The 26,245-nt window shown below is 42.3% G+C and overlaps 1 protein-coding gene across 4 annotated transcripts in view; it reads right to left on the bottom strand.

Annotated features, from left to right (window-relative positions):
- The window catches only part of PTPRT (protein tyrosine phosphatase receptor type T), an 804,817-nt gene that overhangs the window by 395,061 nt on the left and 383,511 nt on the right, over positions 1-26,245 (bottom strand). For all 4 annotated transcript variants that reach the window (XM_044263018.1, XM_044263019.1, XM_044263017.1 and 1 more), the window contains one exon: positions 13,787-13,896. In XM_044263018.1, the coding sequence (XP_044118953.1) occupies positions 13,787-13,896 (110 nt within the window). The remainder of the gene's footprint in view (positions 1-13,786; positions 13,897-26,245) is intronic.

Genomic DNA, 26,245 nt, shown 5'->3' with positions numbered 1-26,245 from the left:
ACCACGCATGCTCCTGTCCTCCTGTGGCTCTGTGTTTTAGTCGGAATTGTGAAGACACTCTGGAGGAACGCTTCCAGTGTTGAGTTCCACCCCTCTGGCATCTGCCTTGGAAGGAAGTCACAGCACAGGTGCCTTATCCCAAGCAGCAGTACCATCATTAAAAAGAACTGCCTTCCAGGACTGCAGATGGTACGCTCACACAGAGGGTGGGAAAGGACAAAGATGGCATCAACGTATCACAGATGACATTATGACAGCCCTCTAGAGTGCTTTGAGGGCGGGATCCTGAGGCCATGTTAAGGTCCCAGGGAAGAGCGTGGCCTGATTGATGTCTGCCATGCGAATGGTATTAAGGAGGAGAGGGGACATACAAATATCCCATATTCACCTCCATTTGTTGGGAAATATGAAATACTTACATTTGAAACTAGAAGTAAAGCAGAACTATCCTTTCTAACTTTGGGTTTACAGATTTCCAACCAAACGCATGCATATTGTTCTAATCTCCCCCCTCAGGTCCATTCCTCCTGAATGAGGAGGGTTATTATTTTGAAGAGGGTTATTATTTTCAGCACATTTCCACAATCAATGGAAGGCACGTGAATGTCGTTGCTTGTTACTGACAAATCTACCGAGCAGAAAAAGGCAAGTGGAGATTCAAACTTTGCTAACCAGCTGCTTAAAGAGATCCAGGTCATTTTTACCATATCCCCCAAATTCTGTCTTATATTCTAGGGAGATCAGTCAACATTACCCCACAATAGAATAATTAGAAAGTAAAATACCGCCTCTGTACTCAGGGGATCAGAAAGTCATTAAAAGGGATAGTTAAGTAGATTACACTGAAATTGGAAAATGTTTGACATAGCGAAAACCCAAATTTTGCATTATGGTCATAATCATGCAAAAGATATAATTGCACAAAGATGAGAAAAAAATAAATCCATATGAAATGGCTGGTGTGTGAGGGCCTGGGAATGGGGTTACTTTCCTCTCTCCATCTCCCTAACACCATGTAGTGTTGTTACAATGTCACTAACATCAAGAATAAATTCTTTTTAAAAAATCAAGCCATCCTAAAGAAGCCAATATTTAAATATGCTTTCTTCACTTCGATTCAAGTTTGGAGTACAGTTTTATCCATGCAACCAATATTTATGGAGTGCCAACTTTGTGTCAGGTACTGTTTTAGATACATGAGATGTAGGAGGAAAAAAGATCCCTCACCTTGACAAACTGACCTCTTGAAAGAGGAGCTCATGTAGTCTAGTATCTTAGGATTTTATATGGTCCTATCAGGTTGTATCTGTCAGTTAACTGATGTCAAGGGTTACTCCTAACCACCAGAGCTATTCCTCAGCCATCAAAGTGAACCTCCCCAACCTCCATGCATTAAACAAAACAAAACAAAAAAACCACAAAACAAAAAACACACCGGTTTCAGTACCTACTGTTTTCCAGGTACTGCATACAGCACTGAGTTCTCAAGTAGTGACTCATATGGATGTGATTCCTGCCTTCATGACACCTTACAATATAGAAAGACACGTTTATAAATAAAGGCACAGTACTTGTGAATTGTGATACATGTTTTCAGGACAGGAAGCAGGAAGACAGTGCTAGAGAACAATGGTGAATGAGTAGAGTCCTACTTAAGTGGAGACTGTGAGGAAGGGCCTTTCTGAGGAAGGAGTAGGCACACCGATCCCTGTCATGTGAGAATGGGTTAGTCATGGGAAAGGAAGTGGAAGAGCTTTCTGTCAGCTGAGAACTCCAAACGCATAGCGCCTGAGGTAGGAGGGAATGTAGTCTTTGGAGGACAAGAGAGAATGCCAGTGACAATGCAAGGTACAAGGTCCTTGAGCCCTAAGCTGGTAGTTCTGATTTTATGGGAAATGCATTATTCTCTGTAGGTAAAATAATAAAAACTTGGGAGACCATAAAGAAAACTTAAATATAGAGAGATTATATATTGTACAGATGTCAACTACCACCCATGATGTTCTATATGTTCAATGCAATTCTGATCAAAACTACCACAGGGGTTTTCATTAAATTTGTTAAATGGATTCTAAAATGAAAGAGCCAAGGGCAGGAATAATCAAGATGTTTCTGAAGGAAGATGAGGAGGAGAAGGCTCTGTCACAGATCAAGATTAAGTGTGAGCGAACATAATCACAACTGCGTGTGGTTGTGAGAAGTGGTTCCCTCTGGAACAGAGAGCTCAGGAACAAATAAATGCATTTAAGGAATCCTGGCCTAGGTCAGATATGGCTGGGTGGATCAAGGAAAAGAAGGGATGATTTTTGAAAGGAAAAACTGGGAAACACCTGGGAAAAGTATTTATCTATAAAGAAAAAAAAATGAATTTGCACCCCATCTCACACCATACACAAAAATTAACTGCAGATAGATCAGAGACTCATATTCAGACAGAAAAACCCTACACCTTTAGTAGGAATATAGGGAATCATCTTTGTCACCTTGGTTTAGTGAAGAGCTTTTGAAGGACACAGAATGTGCTAACTAAATACGCAAAGACTGATAAAATTGACCATATTATATAATTAAGGGCTTTTGTTATCAAAAGATACTTTACAAGAAGCAAAAAATGGCAAGTCACATATGTAACTGACAAAATAGAACCAAAAATAAAGGACTACTACATATCAGTAATAAAACAGATAATCCAATAGGAAATGGGCAAGCAATATGAATGGGTATCCCACAGAAGAAAAAATGCAAATGAGTAACAAATATACAAAAATATACTCAAACTTTCTTAACAATCTAGGGAATACAGAGCAATACAATGAGATGCCATTTTATACCTGTTTAACTGGACAAAATTAATAATCCTGACAATACCAAATACTGGAGAGGATTTGGAATGGTGGGAGTGCCTATTTTTTGCTGGAATAAGTTGGTGAGACTAGTTTGGATATGAACTCAAGAGAAAACCTTATACATTTACAATAGAAGATATGCACAAAGGTGCTCATCACCAGTGTTGCCAGAGGCAACATCCTGGAAGCAATCCCAAATGCCTGTCAAAGACTAATGCATAAACACTTTGTAGTATCTTCACATAGTGGAACATAATACAGCAGTTAAGACAAATGTAGGCTGAACTCATCAATAGGGATGACTGGTAGCAACATAATATGGAGTTGAAATGTTTCAAATTATAAGTTGTATATAACCTTTTATTAAAGTTAAGAGACTAATAAAACAAAATAATATGCTTTTAAGAAATGCGTACAAGTTGTAAAGCTATGTAAAAAGGAATTATATACAGGATTCAAAACAGCAGGGGGAGTCAGGAGGTTGAAATGAAAGATGCTTGTAAGCAGATAGAAGATACTGTCAAGTTCTGGTTGTCTCAGTAGCTGGTACGTTATTACAAAAATGAAATAAAGAGTGAGCACAAAAGAGGGTCATGCACAGACCAGTGAGGGAAGTGCTTCATGAAACTAGGAGTAAAAATAATTCAATTTGGGTGGGTGGGGGGCCCAAGTGGTAGGTCAGAGCAGAAAGGATCCTTTGAAGTGATCTGGGGTCCAATGCTCCCAGGTCTTAGATATAATAAAAGCCAAGGCCCAGGTGGCAAAAGGGACTCACTCAAATACATTACTTGGCCATGGCAAATTAAAAAAGTCAGTCGTAAACTTCCTAATTGCATAATTCACTATTTGACTTGAAATGACACGAGCATGCTAAACATATAAATAAAATAAAAAGAAGACCGAGAAAGCAATGACCGTTGTTATGACCTACATTCTGAAGGGTTCCGAAGGAGACCTGGTCTGTATGTGTGTATGTGAGCTTGCCTGCACACATGTATATGCACCTGCTGTTTGTATGCATGTATATGCGCCTGCTGTATGTATGCCTGCATGTATTGAATCCAACATGATGTAGGCCAAGTCTCTGTACAAGTTTTAAGAAACCATTTTTCTCTTAATCTAAAAAAGGAGTCCCTAGCTCACAGTGAGCAGAGAAGAGCTACTGACTATCTCCTGAGGCCAGTGAAAGGGCAATCTCTGAATCAAAGATTTGAATTCCAGCCTCCAGAGATTCCAGAAGGAAGCCTCCAATGTCCTGATGAGAGATGAGAGCATACAACCCCCATTCATTTGTTGTGGCTCTGACCACAACTGAAACGGAAGAGCCGGCCAGTTAAAAACATCAAGTCCACACTGCGTTGCCCAGTCCAGGTGGAATTCCAACAGGAGGAACAAGGTAAAACATGGGAGATGAAAAGAGAATGGCTTATGATGTTTAAAGAGGCACTTGGCAGCTTAGACACCGCCTCTGGGCACAGCTTATTGAAAAGACCACGTAGCCAAAGAGAGGGTTCCATCTCTAGCTGCGTGGCTGTGCATACAACTGTTCCTCTACAAGGTCCTCTGGGTGCACAGCGCATCAAAACACAGGTTCCCTGCTACGTAAAGGAACACGAAGGAGAGCCAGGACTGTGCCAAATGCAGAACTACCTTGTCATTTCCTTCCCTCCACCCTCCGAGGACAACAGCAAATGCCGGCGATTAAAGTTTAACCTGGGGATTTTTTTTTTTTATTCAAAATTGTCCTTGAGAGGAATTATGGCAGAAGCACATAAGAGACAGCAAAGAGCCTACAGAAATTATGGGGAGCTTCTCTCATACCAGTCCTATGGCAGGGATAGGAGGTGCCCTGGAGTTCCTCCAGTCTGGAAGAAGACAGACAGAGCCCCACATCTCTGGGGTCACCAACAGTCAACTCTCCAAAGAAACAGAGTGATTCTGAGCATGTCTTTGAGCATACACAGCCTCACACACATGCAGAGGAACACATAAGTACATGAGTGCGTACACATCTGCCAGCGGGCAACCACATAAACTCACACACATATGGGCTCCTACACACACACGCCAAGACAAGCACACTCAGCCACACATGCACACTGCAGGATAACTCTCTCCGCGGCAACTTCTACTGTTTTCTTACAGCTACACCGATGATTCATGTTTATTGCGAAAGCCTTCCTGTTTGCCAGGAGAACATGATTTGCTGTTCTTCAGGTAACAAGTGCTACGCATCTGTTGATCCCCTGCTGTCACGTTACCTGACTCCTCCCCAAACACCCAAGACATAGTAGAAAAAAGAAACACCCTGAGGCAAATATACAGGCTTTCCTGACATTCCACAAGTGGATGACAGGCACCTCTAATGGTCTCACTTACATAAAGGCAACTTATTCACATCAGAGCACAACTTCCTTCCCTTCCAGACTCCGAGTGCCAGAAATAATTCTTTTCAACCCATAGCCATTTCTACTGAGACACCTGTCAACCCGCTTGTCAGCCCAGCAGGCCTGTGTAGGGCATCTACCCAGGGATGCCTGCGGTTTTCAAGGCTGTAGGAGAGCAAGAGCCTATGGAGGCTGAGTAATGGGCTGGGGGTTAGGAAAAATGGCTCCCAAGCATCCCAGGGCCCAGACTTTTAAGATTTAGAAGAAGCCCCTGGAAAGATGTATTGAATTTTGTGTGTCCATCTATCTTTTTTTAATCTCACACATAAACAAAAGAACTAATTTCTCCTATGCAGGGGAGGGAAAATATTCATAGGGTGAGGTGTGTGCTGGGCTCCAACTCAGAATTGCAAGATGGCGCTGGTAAGACACCCCAGGGTACTGACAGACTGGTACGGCCCTGTGTGCCTTCAGCTGCCCCACTAAGTGCTTAGTGACTGTGAAGGGAAAAAAAAAAAAAAGGCCACAGAGCTTCTTGAATGTGAGCTTTAGAATAATTACCACACAGCACCTGCGTAGGGTGCGTTGGATATAACATCAGGTAATGTTGGATTCTGGCAGAGTCGATGAAGATAAGGGAAGGCCAGAGTCAAGCCTGGGTTTATTTAGTTAGTATTTGGCTAGGATAACATACCAGAGTGAATTTTTTGGATTCATTTTATGCAGTATTTTTCCCCAACCCTGGATGTGCATTAGAATTTCCTCAAGAACTTAAAAAACAAAACAAACAAACAAACAAACCAAAACACATGGATAAAGACTCTTTCCCAGAGATTTGGATTAATTTGAATGCAGTGAGACCCAGGCATCCACCTTCCATCTATCCATTTATGTATCTAACTACCTATTTATGTGTATGTTTTGGGGCTCTCAAGATAGGATTCTAATCTTCACTAAACTCACTAAATTCACTAAAATTGTTAGACAAAAGTTTCACCATTATCCCTTGTTAAAACAAAGCACACATCTACACATTCACCCAAGGAGTACTGAGCACACACTACATGCAAATTTCTGTTTTAGGTCCTAAATACACACTGAAAAGCAAAAACGTAAGTGGCCAGCATCAATTCAAGACCAAAGGCTCTTGCGCCGGAGAACAAGGTAAGAACCACTGACATAGTTCAATTCTAAGGTCATCTGCGGGCAGAATTCCATCTTGCTCAGGAAGGCTGTTTTTTGTTCTATTCAGATCTTCGTCTGACTGGGTGAGGCCCACAAACACAGTGGAAGCCACCTGCTTTACTCCAAGTCCATTGGCTTAGATGCTAATCTTCTCTGAAAATACCCTCACAAAAATATCCAGAGTAATATTTGACCTCATATCTGGGCACCTCGGTTCAACCAAGTTGACACATCAAATAACCATCACGTGGCCCACGCCCTTATGAGCCTTGAGGTCCCAGAGATGACCCAAAAGCAGACAAACAACAGGAGTTCAGATTGTGAAAATGGTAGGGAATATAGAAGCAAGTTGCTGGATGGAGTGGACGGGAGAGGGAAGGCATCTCTTGGAGATGAGTAAGAGGAAGGAGCCAGTCGTGAGAACTCTAACGTGACAAGTGCTACAGGCAGAAGCAAGGACATCTGCAAAGCCACGTGAGCTGCAGAGAATTCGGTGGGATTGAGAAAATCACAGAAGGCCAGGGAGGGGGGCCGGTACACAGAAGACAAGGGGAAGAAGGACAAGGGATGACATTAGAGGCAGAGAGGCAGACCCCAACCATTAAGACCAAGCCAAATTAGGAGAGATATGTGATTGGATTTACCTGTTAAGGTGTTCTGTCTGGCTGCAGAGTGCAGTGGAATCCTGTGAGTAGGGGTTAGGGGATGGGTAGGGAGGTCCTGAAATGATCGAGGCATCGGTGAGTGGTGGAGATGGGGCCACGTAACCTAACCTCTGTCTATTTCGGCAGGAGGAGCAATCAAACTTTCTAGAGCATGAGCTGTATGGCAGGTGGGGAGGAATGAATGATTCCCACATTTCTGACTTAAACAATTCAAAAGAAAGAAGAGCTTTTTTTTTGTTCCTAGTTAGAGCCTGGCTCAAGTTATACCTAATAACCGCCCGCATTATGCAAATTGTGTATCCTAATTAACGTAGATCCAGCCTGAATTATGCAAATTCTTGCTTGGGCTGTGTTAGTCACTTCCTCTTATACCACCTTCTGCTCATCAGGACCACATTCCATAGCCCCCCTCTCCCCCCGACCACTCCTCTGTGGACCAGAGCCATGTGTGAGTCTGGGGAAGAGCAGGACCTAAGGGACCATTGTAGCTAAGCCAAAGGACAAGAGAAAGGTGTGCCTGGGGAGTCAGCACCTCCTGAGGGCCTCCCTCTGTGAGAGCTGGCTGGGAAGCCCAAGCCTGCAGCCAGCTCCCCTCTCTCCATCCCCATGTGCCGGCTCCAATCCCAGACGGAACCCCTCTGCGTCTCAGCCTTCTCATCATGTGCTCTGACGGAATGTGGATTTCTGGGGCCCCTGCGTTTTGCTTAGACCAAGCCCAGTCATCTGTATGCTGGAAAAATATTGACAACCCTCTGACCTACCGTACCTTTTCAAAGCGCTCCCACACGGGAATGCCGCCTTATTTTATGGAGGCGAAGTCTGTGTTTTATTTAACTCGGAAGGCCAGGAGCCTAGAATAGCTTGCAAGATAAATGTCAATCAACTCCAGCATAATCAAGACACCCATTCCTGCCTCATTAGGGTCCTCTCATTCCCTTTAAGCTTCTCAGATTTATACACTGTAATTAGAAACTTGGTGATTCTCAGTGCTCCACAGCAAGGCTTACTGGGAAGTTTCACGTGTCTGAATTTTAAATATTTTCACACTTCGTTAACCCAGTTGCCAGTGTAACATCTTCTGGCCCAGTTCCCTCACACTGTGTGGTTTTTATTTTTGGACAGAGACGAGAACAATTAATTGAATTGAAACACGTATTGATTACTGTTTTTCATGAGCTCTGAACAGCTTGCCTCTGAATGATTTTATTGAAGAGTTTTTAAACAACGGGCTCAATTGTTTCCTCGGTGACCCCATTCTGGCTGCAAGTACCCGTCTACAGTTGCGAGGGCCCCGGACAGGGGAACCCTGCTATCTCGTTCAAACCCAAGCAGGGTTCTGGAAAAGTCTAGGGAGATGGCTTGACGTCCACATCCCTGTTGAATCCACTCAGCCCTCCGGTCCCATGTGAGCAGGGATCTTACTCCGTTCATTCAGTGGCTAAATGGAAGGATCCTTCCTTCAAGGCCTGCAGTGTTTTCATTAAGCAGCGCTTCCTGGGTCCGAGCGCTGAACTTGTAAGCTGTCTTAGGCCGGTGTTTCTCACATTTGCCTGTGCACATGCATCATTGGGAGATCTTGTTAAAATACAGACTCTGATTCCGTGGGTCTGGGCTGGAGCCCGAGATTCTGCATGTCTGACGTTGATCTGCTGGTTTGTGGCGACGAGGCCTCTGACATTACCCAGCTCTGAGCACTATGTGTCACAGTGTTAGGAAACTGATCACAGAGGTGCACTCTGTATGTTGCACTAAAGTACAAATCCCCAGAGATCTGAGGCCATGGTCTGATTCATCCTAATGCCTCCTGTCACAGTGAAGGTGAGGCTGGCTTTGGTGGGTTCTGAGGAGCACTCAGCTCCCACTTCAGTGAGCAGGGAGAGAGGTCGTAACTGCTGGAGGTCTTAGACTGTTTCACAGCCCCAGAGGGGCATTAGGCTGAGGGCTAGACTCCCGTTCCTTAGGGAAGGGAGGTCCATGGTCTCATGGTCCATGGCTCCAGGGAGCACATCTAGATAAGAAGTCCTGACTGAAAGAAAAGGCGTCAAAGACCAGGTTAGCAGCAGGAAAGAGGCAGATGTGACAAAGTTCTCGCATCTTCCATCTGGATACAAGATCTTCCCATAAGGAGCTCAGCCCTCCTTGCAGTATTATAGGAGATGGAAATGTCCTTGCCTCTGGCACCTTTTCCAGATGTCTCCAAGATGCCTGTGTACCCACAGCCCATTCGCCACAAAAAAGCCGGGTGATCTTTTAAAGAATATAAATCTGATTCTTTCATTCCTCTCCTTAAAATTCTCCCAGGGCTTTCTATGTTTCTCAGGATAAAGCACAAACACTAGAATTCCTGCACAACCTGACCCTGCCCACACATTTCCCACGTGATCTCATCATCCTCCTCCCTGGCTCCTGAAGCTACAGTCACCCTGACCTTCTTCCTGTTTGTTAAACTTGTCAAAGTCATTCCTACCCCAGGGCCTTTGCCCTAGCTGTTATTCTTCAAGTGTCATCACTGCTTTTGTGTCCAAAGACTATGGCTACAGGCAAAGTTTCAATAGCAGAGCAACTCCAAAATGAGGTATTAACCTGTGATTTTATGGATATGACATGGATTTATTTTTCTCTTGATTCTTACTCAGCTGAGGCCTGGAATGATCTGACACCATTATATTACAAAGAGGGGATGTAAGCCCAGAGAGAGAATGAGACATAACCAAAGCCACTCAGATTTGGCAGAACTGTCCAAGGATGGACACAGAGGTTGTGACTTAGACTCATAGGGAAGGAAATTGAATTTTTGAAATTTACTTGAACCTACTATACTGAATCATATATACAATATTTACATAGTCACAACCCTCGTTCACTACATCCACTGCCCTTCTTCTTGACTTTTCACTTTGCCAAGTCCAAGATTATATATAGGACAGTAGAGAGAATCCTAGATTGATTTCTCTTCTATTTGTGTTAGCCTATTTTTCTTTGTCACAAAATATACTGTTTGAGACCAGAAGAGGGTGATTTGTAATTTATGGGTTCCTCTCTAGGAATTACAACCAGAACCTAATTTTAAAAATCAAATTGGTTTCATCTAATTAAATTTGGAAATTGCCTCATAAACACATACTCTGTTATAAATGTCTTTAAAAGCAAGGTCTCCTGCTTGTGAGCTGGGGCAGGAATGGGTTGAACCCAGCGTGGAAGGGACTCCCTGTTTCTCTACTCAGGAGGACATAGTCTCATATCAATTGCTGAAATTTTTTTTAAAGATTTTATTTATTTATTTGACAGACAGACAGATCACAAGTAGACAGAGAGGAAGGCACAAATAGAGAGAGAGAAGCAGGCTCCCCACTGAGCAGAGAGCCTGATGCAGGGCTCGACCCCAGGACCCTGAGTTCTTGACCTGAGCCCACGGCAGAGGCTTTAACTCACTAAGCCACGCAGACGCCCCAACTGCTGAAATTTTCTAAGCAGTGGTGTGGTCTAGAGCACTACTGAGCCAACGTTCATGCCTGTCTGAACCATCAGGGAATCTCGTTCACATGGAGATTCTGATTTAGGAGGTCTGGTGGGGCCTGAGATGCTATGTTTCTAACCTGGTAATGCTGCCAGTCCATGAGCCACAATGAGTAAATGGTAAGGCATCCACACTTGAATTTAGGACCCACAAACTTGCCACCTTAGCTCTATGACCTTGGTCTCCACACGTGACCTCTCTGACATTCGACTTCCTTATCATTATGTACTGTGAGAGCTAACGTTTACTGATGCTATTTTTTAAATGCCAAACACAGCATTAAACATAAATAGATATTTATAGATCAGTGTAAATAAGAGGCTACTTGATGTGCCCACGGTTACACAGCACGCAAGGAGCAGAGCTAGGGTTCAGAACTAGGCTGTTGGACTTCAAAAGCCAGCATTCTTACTTTCTGAAGCTCCATTAACTTGGGAAGCACATGGTCACAGCCATGCTTTTTTAATAAATATTTTATTTATTTATTTGACAGATCACAAGTAGGCAGAGAGGCAGGCAGAAAGAAAGAGGAGGAAGCAGGCTCCCCGCTGAGCAGAGAGCCCGAGGCAGGGCTCGATCCCTGGACCCTGGGATCATGACCTGAGCTGAAGGTAGTGGCTTTAACCCACTGAGCCACCCAGGTGCCCTGCCATGTTTATGCTCAAAATACAATGACCTCAGCCCATGGCCTCGTTGGCTCCCTTCACGACAACATCCAAGAAGCATAGCATACTCCCGAAAGGTGACCTCCAGAGCTCACAAACAAGTCACACAGCTACAGCCTTCCATCCCTGGCTCTCTGTAATCACAGCCCAAAGAGAAGCCAAAAAGCTACCTGAAGGTGTTTCGGCAGAGCTTTGTCTGGGACAACCCCTCGCAGAAATGCCGGCATCCCCAGTGACTGGTCTTAGAAACTGCATGAGATTCAGGGCTCACATGCAAAAGAGAAGAAGGGTGCCCTGTGCCAATCTATGCCCACCTTGGTGCCCAGAGCTCCAGAGAGTGTGCCGCACAATGAGTGTCAACTTTGAGGAACTACTGCTCAAACAGCGTGTGCCACTCACGGCTGGGATCACTCTCTTGCTCTCTCTCCATCCATGCCTCTCTTCTTCTCATAGACCGGCACGACCTGCTTTCCCCCAACCCAGCCCAGCGTACATCCCATTAGAGGAAGAAGGATGCGGCTCCCAGGGAAGAAGTCGGTCTGTGCAGGGACAAGACTCTTCCTTCCACATGACTGAGCCCAGTGGTTTCCAAGTGCAGCTAGGCACAAGGACTAGGGCCTTTTCAGGACAAAGTTGTCCTCAATTCAAGGCAGAAAGAGAGAAAATAAGGAGACTCATGAGTTATTCATAAAGCTAAATTTATGCAATTTGAAGGACTGCCTTTTATTCTTAAATTATGTCCTTTCTGTATTTTTGAAATGATGTCTTTTATGAAATGATATTAATAAAAAATGGTAAAGAACTGTATGTTGGTCCTCCAAACCTTTTGAAGTGTTACTTGCCTGTGAATTCCAGAAATCTTGAACATCTGGCATAGAGAGCCATTTATGTAATAGTACCAAGTATCTTAACTCCCAAAGTTCTGGGTCCCTTCCCTCTGCTTTACAAAGAGCTGGTCGCCACACACCATGGATGTCTATTTCACTTGTATTGGTTCGGTGGGGGTGTCACAAAGAACGACAGGTTGCTTTGAAATGATGGGGCTTTGTCTCAGGTGAGGACCTGCTATTCCCTGGTGAGGTACTACTGAGCACATTCTGGGCAAAGGCAATATGGCCCCTCCCCTCCTGTAGCAAGTTCCCCAGGAAGGAAGCTTCTCCCAACCATGTGGCCCAAGATGGAGCCTTAGGCAGCTCTTCTTTAGGGGAATGCTGGATGTGGTGAGCTAAGGCATCTTCCGGAGGTGTTTTCTTTAGCACCATACATGGTGGATGGCCTTCTCCTTTCTCAGAGAGCTCTGGGGTCCTTCCAGGTCTCTCTAGAGAGCTCCTGTGCCCACCAAATTCACCTGTTTCTCCCTCACCACTGCTCTTTGACTTTCCTCTCTTACGTGGGGATGCTCTTTCCCAGCTCGCTCTCAGTGCACCTCAGTACCTCTCACTGCCTTCCCGCATGAGCCCTCGGTGTCTGCAGTGCATTTCAGCCCAGGAGTGCTGGGAACCTTGCCCACCTCAGACCCTCCAGTGGAGCCCAGAAGCAGCCATCACCACTTCCATTTTGCAGAGGAGGAAGCGGGCCTGGAGAGGGGAAGAACTGCCAGAGGTCACGTGAGACTGTGGATGCTGGGCTCCATCCCTGCAGCTCTGGCTTCCACACTCTTCCCTCTGCACCTCTGCACCTCTGCACTGCTGAGCTCTCCACTCTGTACCTCTGCACTGCTGAGCTCTCCACCACAGCGCTTGCCACAGTCTCCGGGGGTCTCCAGATATGCAGGGGCAGGGTGGGGGAAGGGAGGAGAGTCAACTTTGACCCCATCTCAGTACCAGCATTCAGCCCAATCTGCCTTATTGAAGGTTTGTTGCTTGTGTATGTTTTGCAGTGGACTTCTACACACTTTGCTCTAAGTTGGAAAGTTTTCAGGAAGCCACCTGGTGTTGGCTTGATGGATGCCTTCCTGCCAGAGGGGGTTCTGTTCCCCTTCTGATAGAATAAGGCCCTGCTGATGCTGGGAGGGCGCTTTCTGACCCCGTCACCAGAGCAGCAATAAAATACGCTGTGGCTGCAGTGATATGAGGGCTCAGGAATCACGTAGCCCCAGGGCAGAGACTGACATTGGGATTCTCCTGGAAGCCCAGAAGCTGGCAGGTGTAGGATGAGTATCAGGGGAGCACTGTGGTTTTCCAGACAAACTGAACTAACCTACTGTTGGCCAGGCAGGGGTCTCCTTGGCTATGCCAGGACAGTCTGCCTCCCCGGGTGCCGACTCCGTTCTCAAGACATCAGCCATCCCTGCAGTGTGCGGTGTGTCCAGTTTTCTTTGTCACTGGGGCTGTCAAGCAGCTCGGCTGTATGCCCTTGTGTCTCCTTCCCACTACATTGTCAGAAACCCCTGCCTGAGTTGTGTCTCTCACTCACCTTCAAGCCCTCAATGGAGTCTGCACGCAGGAGGCATGCATCCCACTTCAAACTGACGCAAACTGAACATAGCCAAGCCAAGTGATACGCAAATGGGTCTTCCTACCTCATAGAGTGTGATGACCCCATTAGTCTCGTTGGGAGGCTTCCACTGGATGTAGATCTTCTCCTCAAAGGGCCCTCCTTGGATGGATTCTAGGGGAACAGCTCCTGGAACTACAGAAGGGAAAAGTTAGGAACCTGATGTCACTTTCCACTCCATTTCCCCAGCCCTGTTGACCTAGAACAGCAGTTGGCCAAGCTTTCCTATGAAGAATCAGATAATGAATACTTTGGGCTTCATGGCCATACAGTCTTTGTCACAACTGCTCAGCTTTGTGTTTACAGCACAAAAATAGCCACAGAAATCCAGAAATAAATGGGTGTGGCTGTGTTCCAATAAAACTTTATTTAAAAAAAAAAAACCACACTAGACTACTGTTGACCCATAGGCCAGAGTTTGCTAACCCCTCTCCTGGATCGTCAATGGTCTTTCATCTCGCAGATTGAGCAAGTCCGACTTTGAATTAAACTGACCAGCACAGGGAGGACATCAGTAAGTACCAGCACTCCTGGCGGGCGGGATTCTAGAATCAGACTCTTGCCTTAAGATTAGTAACTGAGGTATGCATAGTGAGCTTCACTACCGTTTTCTTGACCTTGTCAGGTTGTCTTCAACTATAGGCAGGGGTCTCCAACTAGTCCTCAGTTTCCTAATTCCTGAATCCAACAGGATCTATGTGTCTTGAAACCTCAGTCCAATTACGAGAAGTCTGTCTCATTCCAAGAAGGCAGCTAGTTTGTTTCACTGCTGAGTCCCCATTGCCTGCCACATGGTAGAAGCTTAATAACCACTTGCTGGTTGGTCGAGTAGGTGAATAAATGACCCATGCCAGCATTGTGCCCTAATGAGCAAATCCTTTCCTAGGCTGTTTCTGTACCCAGGTCAGTTTTCCTGGCAGCATCCTCCTGCTGGATTCCAGCATCATTATGACAGTCTGGAAGATACTGAACCATAAAATAAATGATTCTCCAAACTTCCAGTTATAACCCCCTAAGGAATCATGAATACATGTAAATCGTTACCGGATCTATTTATATTTTGGCATTATAAAAGCAGGTACTTTTACTAAGCACTTACTCTTTGATCAGAATTTTACATACATTATTTCACCTAAGCCACAAAACAGCTCTGCCCAGTATGTATTATCTCGTTTGTGCTGATAAGGGAACTGAGGCTAAGAGAATTAAATAACTTGCTCAAGGTCATCTGGCTCTTAAGTTGTAAAGAGGGAACTGAACACCTGTCTGTGAGCTTCAAAGCATATACTCTTAATCATCACGCTATGCCTCTCTCGATATAGCCTTGGCCATATGTTGCAATCAGTTCCCTATTGTTAAATTAAAATATATTTAGTTTTTCTCATTATGGACATGATACACAGAATTTGTTGAATATTAAGAATATACAGATAGGGTAAAAAAAGAAAAGAACAAAATCACTCACAATCCCCATAACTGGAGATATTTTTCCAGTATTTTTATGCCTATGCATATACATATTTTGAAAAATTAAACTCCTACAGCGCATAGTCTGTTGTGACCTTTTTTTTTTATCACTGAACAAAACACAGATTTTTTAAAAAGAGAAACCTTAAATGTTCTTTGGGGCCATGCATTTTAATGCCCCATTATTGTCACCATTATTATTGGGCATTAAAATTGGTTTGAATTTTTTATGATTATAAGTAACACTGCAATGAGAATTCTTATAAATAAGCATTTTCATGAAACTCTGCTGATCTCCCTAAGAGAAATTCTTGGAAATTAATTTATTGGGCTAAAGTAGATGAACTATTTTATTTTTAAGGCTTTTGACATGTCTTGTCAGATTGCCTTCCACAGAGTTTGTACCATTCTGAGCTCCCCAAAAGAAGAACATGACTATTTCCAATCCTTGCCAACACTGACTATTTAAAAAATTAAGTGTATGTGTGTGTATCCTTTTTTGAAAACTGGAGAGTGCAGGTTTTTTTTTTCCAGTTTAATTGGCCATTTGCATTGATTCTTTTATGAACATGCTCTTTATACCCTGTTCTCATTTTCCTCTATGGTTCCTCATTTTTGTCCATCGTTGTCTTATGGGTTTGTAATTATAATCTGTTTTTAAAGATATAAGATTTTTTGCATAGATTACAAATATTTTTGTCAGTTTTTCACTCACTTCTTGACTCTTTAAGGTATCTAGAAGCTTCTAAGTTGTCAGATCTCTAATTGCTTTCCCTTATCTATTCATCCTTGTCACAAATATCAGGACTTTGAGGTAAGCGCACAAAGTATTGGGAGAATTATAACAAGCAGAGAAAATCTAGTCTGGTAAGTCAGGATGCTAAGTGGAAGATAAAAGACAATGGATTAGTAAAAGTTTCTAGGGTGAAAGTATGGGGGGTAGGTGTTGGAATGTAGTGAGTCACTTTGTGGGGACAACAGTGGAAGAAGCAAGGCCATCCTGGAAAGAAAGGATGGTAATTCGTCAACAGGGTGACGGTGGTACAGAAAAGCAGCAGATGGTGCAGGAGATTTGCAGCTGCTTAGCGAATGTGATTTGGTGGTGATGTTATGATAAGGGTGAAACAGGGAAGCACTGTGTCAAGAAAAAACCCAGCTTGTCTGTTTTAGACACCTGGAGTGGTCAGAGTGCTGTTCATAGAAAGGGAGCCTTAGAGGAGGGCTAGTTTTGGAAAGGAAGCTGTTGGGTTTTGTGATGCTTTGTTTGAGGTGTGTGTAGAACACCTAAATGGCAACACTAAGTAGCAGGTGGACAGATCAGATTGGGTGACTACTTAGAGGGGAACCAAAAAGCAGGTCCAAGGCTAAGCCAAGAGGAACTACAATCTTAACAATCAAAAGGAAACGAAGAAACTGAGAAACTGAGAAGCCATGATTCAGAGAGGAACCTCGGAACCAGGAATGAGGGCTGTTTGGAAGTAGTTGAAGGGGGATCTAGAAGGGGCTGGTTCACAGTGATGGATGTGACTGGATAGTCATGGAAACTGTGAGCTTCAATTTGCCCACTGAATGTACTGTCTTCAAGGTTACCTGTGAATTACACAAGAATAACTGAAGGGGAAAGCTGGCCTCACAGCCCTCCTACTGTGGATGGAGGAGAGAGCCAAAGGTGAGGGACTGTGCCCACACCGATCAGCGCTTTGGGCCACGAGGGGCGGATACAAGAAGAGCAGGGATGGACTATGGGCCACATCAGTGGCCCCTATGCCCCATGGGCGGGAGAGGTTATGACGGAATGGCAGGTGATCAGGAAAAATCCAAAAGTGAAGTAAGAGGTAGAAGAGTGGAAAAGAGACAGGAAAGGACTGGAGTGGTTCTGTCCTGAAAAGACAGGAATGGTGGTGGGTGGAAAGAAAGCACCTTCCCTCTTGCAAGAGAAGACAAGAAAATGTGCAGCTGCTTTGGAGAGGACAGAGCTGAGGTGTCCTTAGGGCTCCATCTTCTTGAGAAGTGAGAGTGAAACCATCTGCCAATAGGAAATTCAAGAAGCTCTAAGTGGTGCAAAGTGAGCTGGATGGAGAAATGTAGAGGCCAGTCTTCCCAGGGGAGGCTGCGAGTGTGACAATCAAGCTGCGACCTGTCCTCCAATTCCAGTTTGGAGAAAATTCTCTTTCTCACCCCAGGTCAGAAGAAGGGTCATCTCTATGTTCTTCTATGGGATTTATCCCCACCTTCCTTTGAAACCTAACTCATTAATCCATCTGGAACTTATTTTATACACTGCACAAAGTAGAAATCTAAGTACAGTTCTTTACAGTTTTCTTAGGACAATTAATTGACCAGTCAGAACTTTCCCCAGTGATTTAAAATGTCATTTTACTAGCATGTTCGATGATTTTATAGGCTGACATGTGTTGTGTGGCTCCCTGTTCTGTTTCACTGAGCCTCAGCCTCTTATTCTGACAGTATCTTTCTGCTGTGTTCATATAACATGTTTGAATAGTTGACAGAAAAAAGCTCTTTTCTTTTATTATTCTTTTGTGAAGTTTCCTGGGCTCTCACTATCCACTTGTTTTTCTAGAAGAGCTTTGGAAAAATTTTACAAAACTTCAAAAATGTTCCAGTCGAACTTTTGTTCCAGTTGTATTCTTTACTTCTCTGAGGGGCAAATGACGTCTTTTTGTAAAGGGTCCTCCTATCAGTAATGCTGCCTAAATCTTCACCTATTAATGTTCCTTTTTTGTCCCTCCCTTAAAAATCTGTTTTTAAAATTTCTTACAAATTGCATTCCTAGGACTTTATTGCTTTTGTTCATATTACTTTTGACTCTATTAAAACGCTTCTCTTGTGAAATCTGTCATAAGACAAAAATACATGGAATAAATGTATTTTAGAGTTCATAAAATAATTATGAAGTGAACACACATGTACCCACTATTCCCTCTAAGAAATAAAATATCACTGTTTCACTGAAGCACCCTGTGTATCTGATACTGCTGACTTCTCTCTCCCCCTTCCAAAAACCAAAACCAAAAACACTCAATCATGTAACTAACCTGAATTTTATGTTAATCATTCTCTTTATTTGGAGTTATAAATATATACTCAGACCTCATACTAAGACATCATTTTGTTTCTTCTGGCTTTCTTATACATACATACATTCTTATACGTACATACTTTCTCATACATTCTTATACATACATACAAATCATTATATGATTTGCATTTGTCACTCAACATTGTTCGAGATTCATCTGTGTTGATGCATGTGTTTTATTTTATTCATTTTATGAATACAGCCTTATTTTTCATTCAGTAGATGGTGAGATGTGCTAAAGATGGATGATAAGATGACTTCTCAGAAGAGCTAACTTAAAACACAGCACCTATGAATATTTTTGGACATTCAGTTGAATATTTATAGATTTCATTTAGGTGTACCTGAGAATAGGATAGGTAGACTAAAGGTATAAACGTCTTCAGCTTTACTGAATAAAGTCAAATTGTTTTCCAAAGTGGGGGTAACAATTCATACTCCCTCAATATTCTGAAAGTTCCCACTTCTCTAAATCCTTACAAACACTTAGTATTGTCAGATTTTAAAATTCTAGACCATCTAGTGAGCATGAACTCACACCTCATTGAGGTTTTATTTGGTTTTAATAATTTCCTTTTAGATTTATTTACTAAAGAGGTTTGCTAAATAAACATCTTTGTTTATTGAATATTACTATCCTTTTCTTATTTATTTGTAGGTGTTCTTTGTATATTCTTGTTACTGATCCTTTTATTGGCTATGTGTGCTATAAAAATCTTCTCTCACTTCATGTGTTTTCCTTTTCTTTTTATGCTACCTTTGGATAAAGATCAATTATTTATTTCAATGAAGTCAAATTTATCAGATCTTTTCTAGAGAAGGAAAGAGAAAGACTTAGTAACTTGATTTCAGTAATCATTTCACAATGTATATGTATGTTAAATCATGCTGTTGTACATATTAAATATATACAATTTTATTTATCAAGTATACCTTGATAAAGCTGGGAAAAAAACCCAACAGACTCAGTAGCAGATGCTATTGGTGTCCTGCCCATACACTAGTGCTTACTGCAAAACATCTGTTACTCTACCTGAAGGCTGTGAAAGCAAACTTGGTTTCTATGCAGGGTAAGCATGAAGTCTCAGAGAGTTAATGCCCCTAAAACATCCTTCAAGCAATGAATGACAAGAAGCTAATGGATGAGTATACTAGTCTCCTCACTGTTTGGTTGGGTTAACTACATGACATATTCTATATATACTTTTCTTTTTTTTTTAAGATTTTATTTATTTATTGGACAGAGAGATCACAAGTAGGCAGAGAGGCAGGCAGAGAGAGAGGAGGAAGCAGGCTTCCCGCTGAGCAGAGAGCCCGATGCAGGGCTCGATCCCAGCACCTTGGGATCATGACCTGAGCCGAAGGCAGAGGCTTAACCCACTGAGCCACCCAGGCGCCCCATCTATATATACTTTTCAAACTACCTCCAATAAAAGTGACTATTTTATTGTTGTGGTGGTGGTGGTTGTTTCCAGCCCAATGAGAACCATTATTATCATAAAATACAAAACCAAAAAGAGGAAAGCAAAATTAAAAAGTAAAGGTGAAATTTAAAAACATAGAAAAATGCAAACTCCTCCTTTTAAAATTCTTAATCTCTGTTTCTATAATTATCTTGTCATGGAGCAGGAAGATTTCATAAGTCACTGCTGGTCTCTGGATCACACTTGGAGTGGCATGATTCTAAAACACAGTTATTGACAAGGTAATTTTCTTAATAACACATTAATATTGGCTTCCTTCCATCCATTACCACTCTTCACAACCAGACCACTTCCTAATTCAACTACTTGCATTTGAAAAATTATCCCAGGGACGCCTGGGTGGCTCAGTTGGTTAGGCAGCAACTGAGCCTTCGGCTCAGGTCATGATCCCAGCGTCCTGGGATCGAGTCCCGCATCGGGCTCCTTGCTCAGCAGGGAGCCTGCTTCTCCCTCTGCCTCTGCCTGCCATTCTGTCTGCCTGTGCTCGCTCTCTCCCCCTCTCTCTCTCTGATAAATAAATAAAATCTTTTAAAAAAATTATCCCAGGGTTAGATAAACCTAAGCAAAAATAATAAACTCCAACAAAAAAAATATTACTTAAGAAATACTTTCTCTTAGGTCATAAGAATATTTTCTTAAATTATCTTCAAATAATTTTAAAATCATGACTTTTGTAAAATGTCTTTGACTCATTTATAATTGTGTTTTCATGTATGGTATGAGGCAGGGATCCAATTTCAATTCTTTTCCCTATCCTACCACCACTTAACGAAAAAGAAAAATTTATTTACTCAACTGATCTCCATGCTACCTTTGCCTTCCATCACATTTCCACATACATATGGGTCTATTTCTAGGTTCTGTTTTGTTCACTTGTTCTATTAGACTATCCCACTATCAATACCACATCTTCCTAAGAAACAAAGATTTAGGAGTCTTAATATGTGGTGGAGCAAGGCCTGTAAGTTTGTACTTCAGGTTCAGAACTCTCTTGGCTGTTCTTTTTTTTTTTTTTTTAAAGATTTTATTTATCTATTTGTCAGAGAGAGAGAGACTGAGCATAAGCAGGGGGAACAGCAGGCAGAGGGAGAAGCAGGCTCCCCTCTGAGCAGACAGCTGGATGTGGGGCTTGAACCCAGGACCCCAAGATCATGACCTGATCTGAAGGCAGACACTTAACCAACTGAGCCACCCAGGTGCCCCTCTCTTAGCTATTCTTGCCTTTTCTCTGACATATACATCTTAGGATGACCTTGGACATTTTTTTAAAATGTCTTGTTTCTGTATTGGAATGGCATGAACTATAGATCAAATGGGAATAATTTAGGTCTTTCTATATCATGTCTTGATAATATTGAGTTTTCCCACCCATAAACATGGCATACCTCTCTTTTAGGTTTTCTTTAATCTCATTCAGTTCTTTATACAACACTTATATATACTCTACATCTTGAAATCTTACGTTAGGTTCATTCCTAAATACCCTATATTTTTATTGCTATTGTAAACAGTATCTTTAAAAACATACCACATACTTATTGGGTGATTAGAAAAGCAATTGGCTTTTAAATGCCAACTTTTGTCAAGCATGTTACATTCTCTTCCTAATTCTAATAATTTGTGTACAAATTTCTTTGGGTTATCTATGTAAATAGTCATACCATCACAGTTGATAATAGTTTTGTTCTTTTCCAATCTTTTAACTCTATTTAATTTTCCTGTCTTCAACCAGAGCCATCAATATGATATTTAGCGGAGATAATGGTAAGTATCTGTGTGCTTTCCAATGTTAAAGAAAATGATTTTATTATTTCATCCTCAACTATGATGTTTGCAGGTTTCTTAGAGTCCCTTTATCAGGATAAAAAGGTCCTTTTTATTCCTGGTGTACAAGGATATTTTCTTTTTAAATCATGCTGAGCTTTAACTGATGCTTTTTTGTGCCTATTATAGTAATGATACATTTTTGTCCCTCTCTGAGTTAATGTAGTGAATTACATTAATGGATCTACTAATGTTGAATCAATATTGATTTTCTAAAATAAATTATTATTTTCCTAGTGTACACAGCAATGGATTGTCTGCTAATATTTTGTTTGGGGTATATGCATTTAATTTTTCTTTTTCTTATAATAATAAGCTTGTCTGGTTTTGATATTGAGATCACACTAAAGTCATAAAATGAAGAGTCAAGTGTTACTTCTTTTTTTGTTCTTTGAAGGTACATTTGTAAAACTGGAGATACCACTGCCTTGAGTGTCTGTACTTGTAAGACCATTCCAAACTGGTGTTTTCTTTGTTGGAAAAGTTTATTAAACTACTGATTCTATTTCTCCATTTGCTGTGAAATTATGTAAGTTTTGTGTGTAGGGGGATGAGTGAAGTTTTGGTTTATAGTTTGCCAATAATTTTTCCATGTCCCATAAGTGGTAAAATTTATCAGTATAAAAGGGTATTTAGTATCTTCATTTTATCCTTTTGTGAAATAAACACCACATAAGCATATAAAACAAATATTCATCTCATTAACTTATGAATAATCAATTTTATGCCCTCAAAAGATAACCTTAACTTCATAATAATAATGAATCTTGCTTTTCATTATAATTTTTATTTCTTAAATACATTCCTAAGCTAAATTCCTAAATACATGCATCCCTAAGCTCTATAGGGTTTATTACTAAATAAAAATCCTAATATAGTAAATAGTGCTAAACTCTTACAAAGATCAGTCTGGGAGAACTAGCCTCTTTACATTATTGCCTTCCACTCCATGTATTGCCTTCCACTCCATTCTACCCCAGCATTTATTTCTATATTCTGGTGAGAATATGGATTAGTGTTTTATTCTGTTTTTAAATCTTGCTTCTTGCTATAATGCTCAGGGGACATTTGCTTTGAATTATCAGATTAGTCCCCTTTAATAAAAATGAAAGCATATTTTCATCTGTCCAATAATCTTTCCTTATGCAACCTTACAAAAGGTAGAACGAGATGGTTTACTTTGGTGGGTCAAGATGTGTGTTGCTAGTGATTATCAGAGTCCCTGTTTCAAATATTTCTAACCCAGAGGGAAGGGGAAGAATTTAGATATACCCATCTATTACTTGGCCACATAAGAGGTCTATGTGCTTGAGGGTGGGGTGGGGAAGGTTTGAGAAGGAAAATAACCAGGTGGCAGGAAGCTCCTTGTCAGAGAGACAACAGTTTTGATATCTTTAAGGCAGTCTTAAGTCATCTGGAATACTGCCCCTACTTGTAACTGGAACATCTCTTCCCAAAGCTAGCCTTTCATTAAATCCTTTTCTTTTACCATATGCAGGCTTGAAGAGAGAGAGCTCTCCTTCTCTACACTGTGGACTGATACATAAAGATGGCGTCTCCTGCTCTCCAAACCCTCACTCCATCCACTCCGAGCTCCATGAACTCACCCTTGCCTTCAGCCCTGGTCAGTCAAAGTTGGAGGGTCTCAATGCAGTTAGGCTTGGAAGCCTTTCCTCTTGGGCTCCCGGGGTGAGGAAGGGGTCTCTTTCAGTGAAGTTACTGCAAAGACATCTTTGCCCCATGGAGGTCCCCCTTCCTCAACACAGCATTGCATCCCTTCCTTCCGGACTGGGGATGGCATCCTCTTCCAGTTCCCAGGGCAGGTTTAGTGGTGTTCTTCTCTCATTTCTTTGGGAAGGTACTTTAAGAATCAGATTGCCACCTTGAATGGAAACTCGCACCTTTGCCCTGTGGCCCCAAAAGGCAGCACTGTGTAATGACTAAGATCACAGGCTGAGCCAGACTGTCCTGTTCTTGCCATCTCGTTGTATAACCTGAAGCAAGTTGCTTAACTTCTTTGTGCCTCAGTTTCCTTCAAAGTGGGAGATAAAAATAGTCCCTACTTGATACGTCTTGTGGTGATTCAATATATCAGCATGTGTGAAGGGCTGAGCAAAGAGCCTGGCACAAAGGTGGTGTTACTCTGTGTTTGCTCCTCCCCCGGTCCCATCACATCCCCTGAGAACTGCTCTAGTGTATCCTGGAGAGCACCAATATGCTTTTCTTGCAGAATCAGGATCATTCCTCTTTTCCTTGGTGTTCTTGCCCCTATTCTTTCTGAATGGTGTTAGACTGCTCATCATAGAAGCCATATCCTTCCCAGAGCTCACTAAGTGTATTAAATAGCTTTCTTCAAGCATCTTCTGATTTCTGTGGTAAATAATTTTAAAATCTATTTTGTCTCTGAAGACTCGAGATTCATTCATTCAATAAGTTATTTACTGCATGCTTGTTCTCTGCCTGGCACTGTTCTGGGTGCTTGTAAAAAATATGCAGTAAACAAAACAGAAAAAAAAATGGCCTCCTTCATGTACATTCTAGTTAGAGAAAACAGATACTAAAATGTATACTGAAATACACAGTACATCAGTGATAAATGCTAATGAGAGACATGAAGCAGAGAAGAGGGACAGAGTGTGGTGCCTGAGGCTTCCAGTTGTTCACAGAAAGGTCAAGGAAGATCTCCTTGACATTGACTTGAAACAGGTGTAGGGATCAGCCCTGTTTATTTGAGGGAGGATCATTCTTGCCAGCAGAAATGGCCCCCACAAAGGTGCTGAGGGAGGGACACAGTTGGCATATCTGAGGAGAACCATGACTAGATCTGTGTAGTAAGGCAGAGGCAGAAGGAGACGAGGCCAGACAGGAAGCCAGAAGTAGTTGTAGCCACATGGGACCCCGAGAGGCACTGTAAGGACTACGGCTTTTCATCTCAGTGACATGAGAAGCTGCTGGAAGGTTCTGAGCAGAGGGGCGATGAGATGATTTGCCTCATAGTTTAACAAGATCATCCTGGCTTCTGTGCTGAGAAAAGAGTGTAGGGGCCAGAGCTGAAGCTGAATGATCATTTAAGAGAGTACTGTAATAATCCAGGTTGGACATCACAGTGGCTTGGACCAAAGAGTGAGGAGTAGAATCTGTAAGCAACGATTGCGGGATAAGCCAAGAGAATGTGCTGATGGATGCTATGTGGTACTGCTTCAACCAAAACAAAAGGGTACCAACCATAGAGAATCCATGTTGAAAGGTATACAAGGGCTGTAGGTGTGATAAAAGTGAGCAATCAAGATTTTTGACTCAAGCCACTAATAAAAGGCAGTTGGCTTTAATGGAGATGGAGAAGACTGTGGGAAGAATGAATTCGGTGGTGGTTGAGGGATGATCAGGAGGTCAGCTCTGGATATGTTTAATTCCAGAGACCGATTAGCAAACCAGCTGGATAGGCTGAACAGGCAGTTGGATAAATGAACCCAGAGGGCATGGGAGAGGTCCAGCCCCGAGATACCAATTGGGGAAACCATTAGTATATCATTGGATTGTAAAGCCAAGATATTAGAGGAAATAATTAGGAGGAATCAGTGTGGATCAAGGGTCAGCAAACCATGGCTACAGCCAAATTCAACCAGCTGCTTGTTTTATCAGTAAAATTTTATTGGAACCCTGGCGCATACATTCATTCCCACAGTCAGAGTGAGATAGTTGAGATGGAGTTTACAGAGGTATACAGGCTCTTCCAAAATGGCCCCTTGCTCATGCGTAACAGAAATTTTGCAAAGATCCTTGCTTTGGTTTCTTTCAAGTTACACTCCTTGGTTGAAATCTGCATTCCATGTCTGATACTGGCCCCACACTGCTGAGTGTGGACTCTCCGCAGAGGGTAAGTTGAGGGCTTTCCATATGACTTTCAGGTAGGACGCTCTAAAGGGGTTGGTGGCATTATCACCCCATTTTGCAGATGGGGACACTGCAGTGCGAAGTCCGTGAGCAACAAAGACTGCCTAACAATGAAGTGAATGAAGCCGGAATGGAACCTGCATTCTTCTGACTCCAAAGTATTTTCTGAATCGCCCTTTTTTCCATATTCTGATCAATGTGGGTTCAGAATGGCTAAAAAACAATGTCACCACCTCTGAGTGGCAAAGCCAGGTCATCTCAGCCTGGCACCAAGGCTCTTTTGGCCACCCCACACTACTGTTTCACAGGTCAAGATGTCCTTCCAACGAAGCCCTCTTACTTTCTTTTGATTCATCTGGGTCTTTTTATCCCCCTTCTCTCTCTCATTGTGAGAAGACTTCTTGGAGAAAGATTCTGCTTTCGTCTTATCTTCTAATTCTATGTTACTTTAGTCTTCTTTTTTTTTCTTTATAATTCTTTAATGAGTCCACATATTTCCTTCCCACAATTTCATTTCTTCTTGTATCTAACAGCACAGAACTTTCCATCCTTCTGACAGAGTTCTACAACAAAGGTTAATTACTTTATAATTTCATTCCCTTAAAAAAAAAAGGCGTACTAAAATTGCTAATTTTAACTGTGCTTCTTGTCAGTAGGTTCATGTAAATTCACTGTAATTAAACCAGATGTTTTCTTGTGCCTAAAAGTCAGGTGG

Source organism: Neovison vison, chromosome 8 (genome assembly GCF_020171115.1).
Source record: "Neovison vison isolate M4711 chromosome 8, ASM_NN_V1, whole genome shotgun sequence".
Classification (NCBI taxonomy): Eukaryota; Metazoa; Chordata; class Mammalia; order Carnivora; family Mustelidae; genus Neogale; species Neogale vison.
Note: the sequence above shows the minus strand (reverse complement) of the source record. Positions and strands in the feature narration are given on the sequence as shown.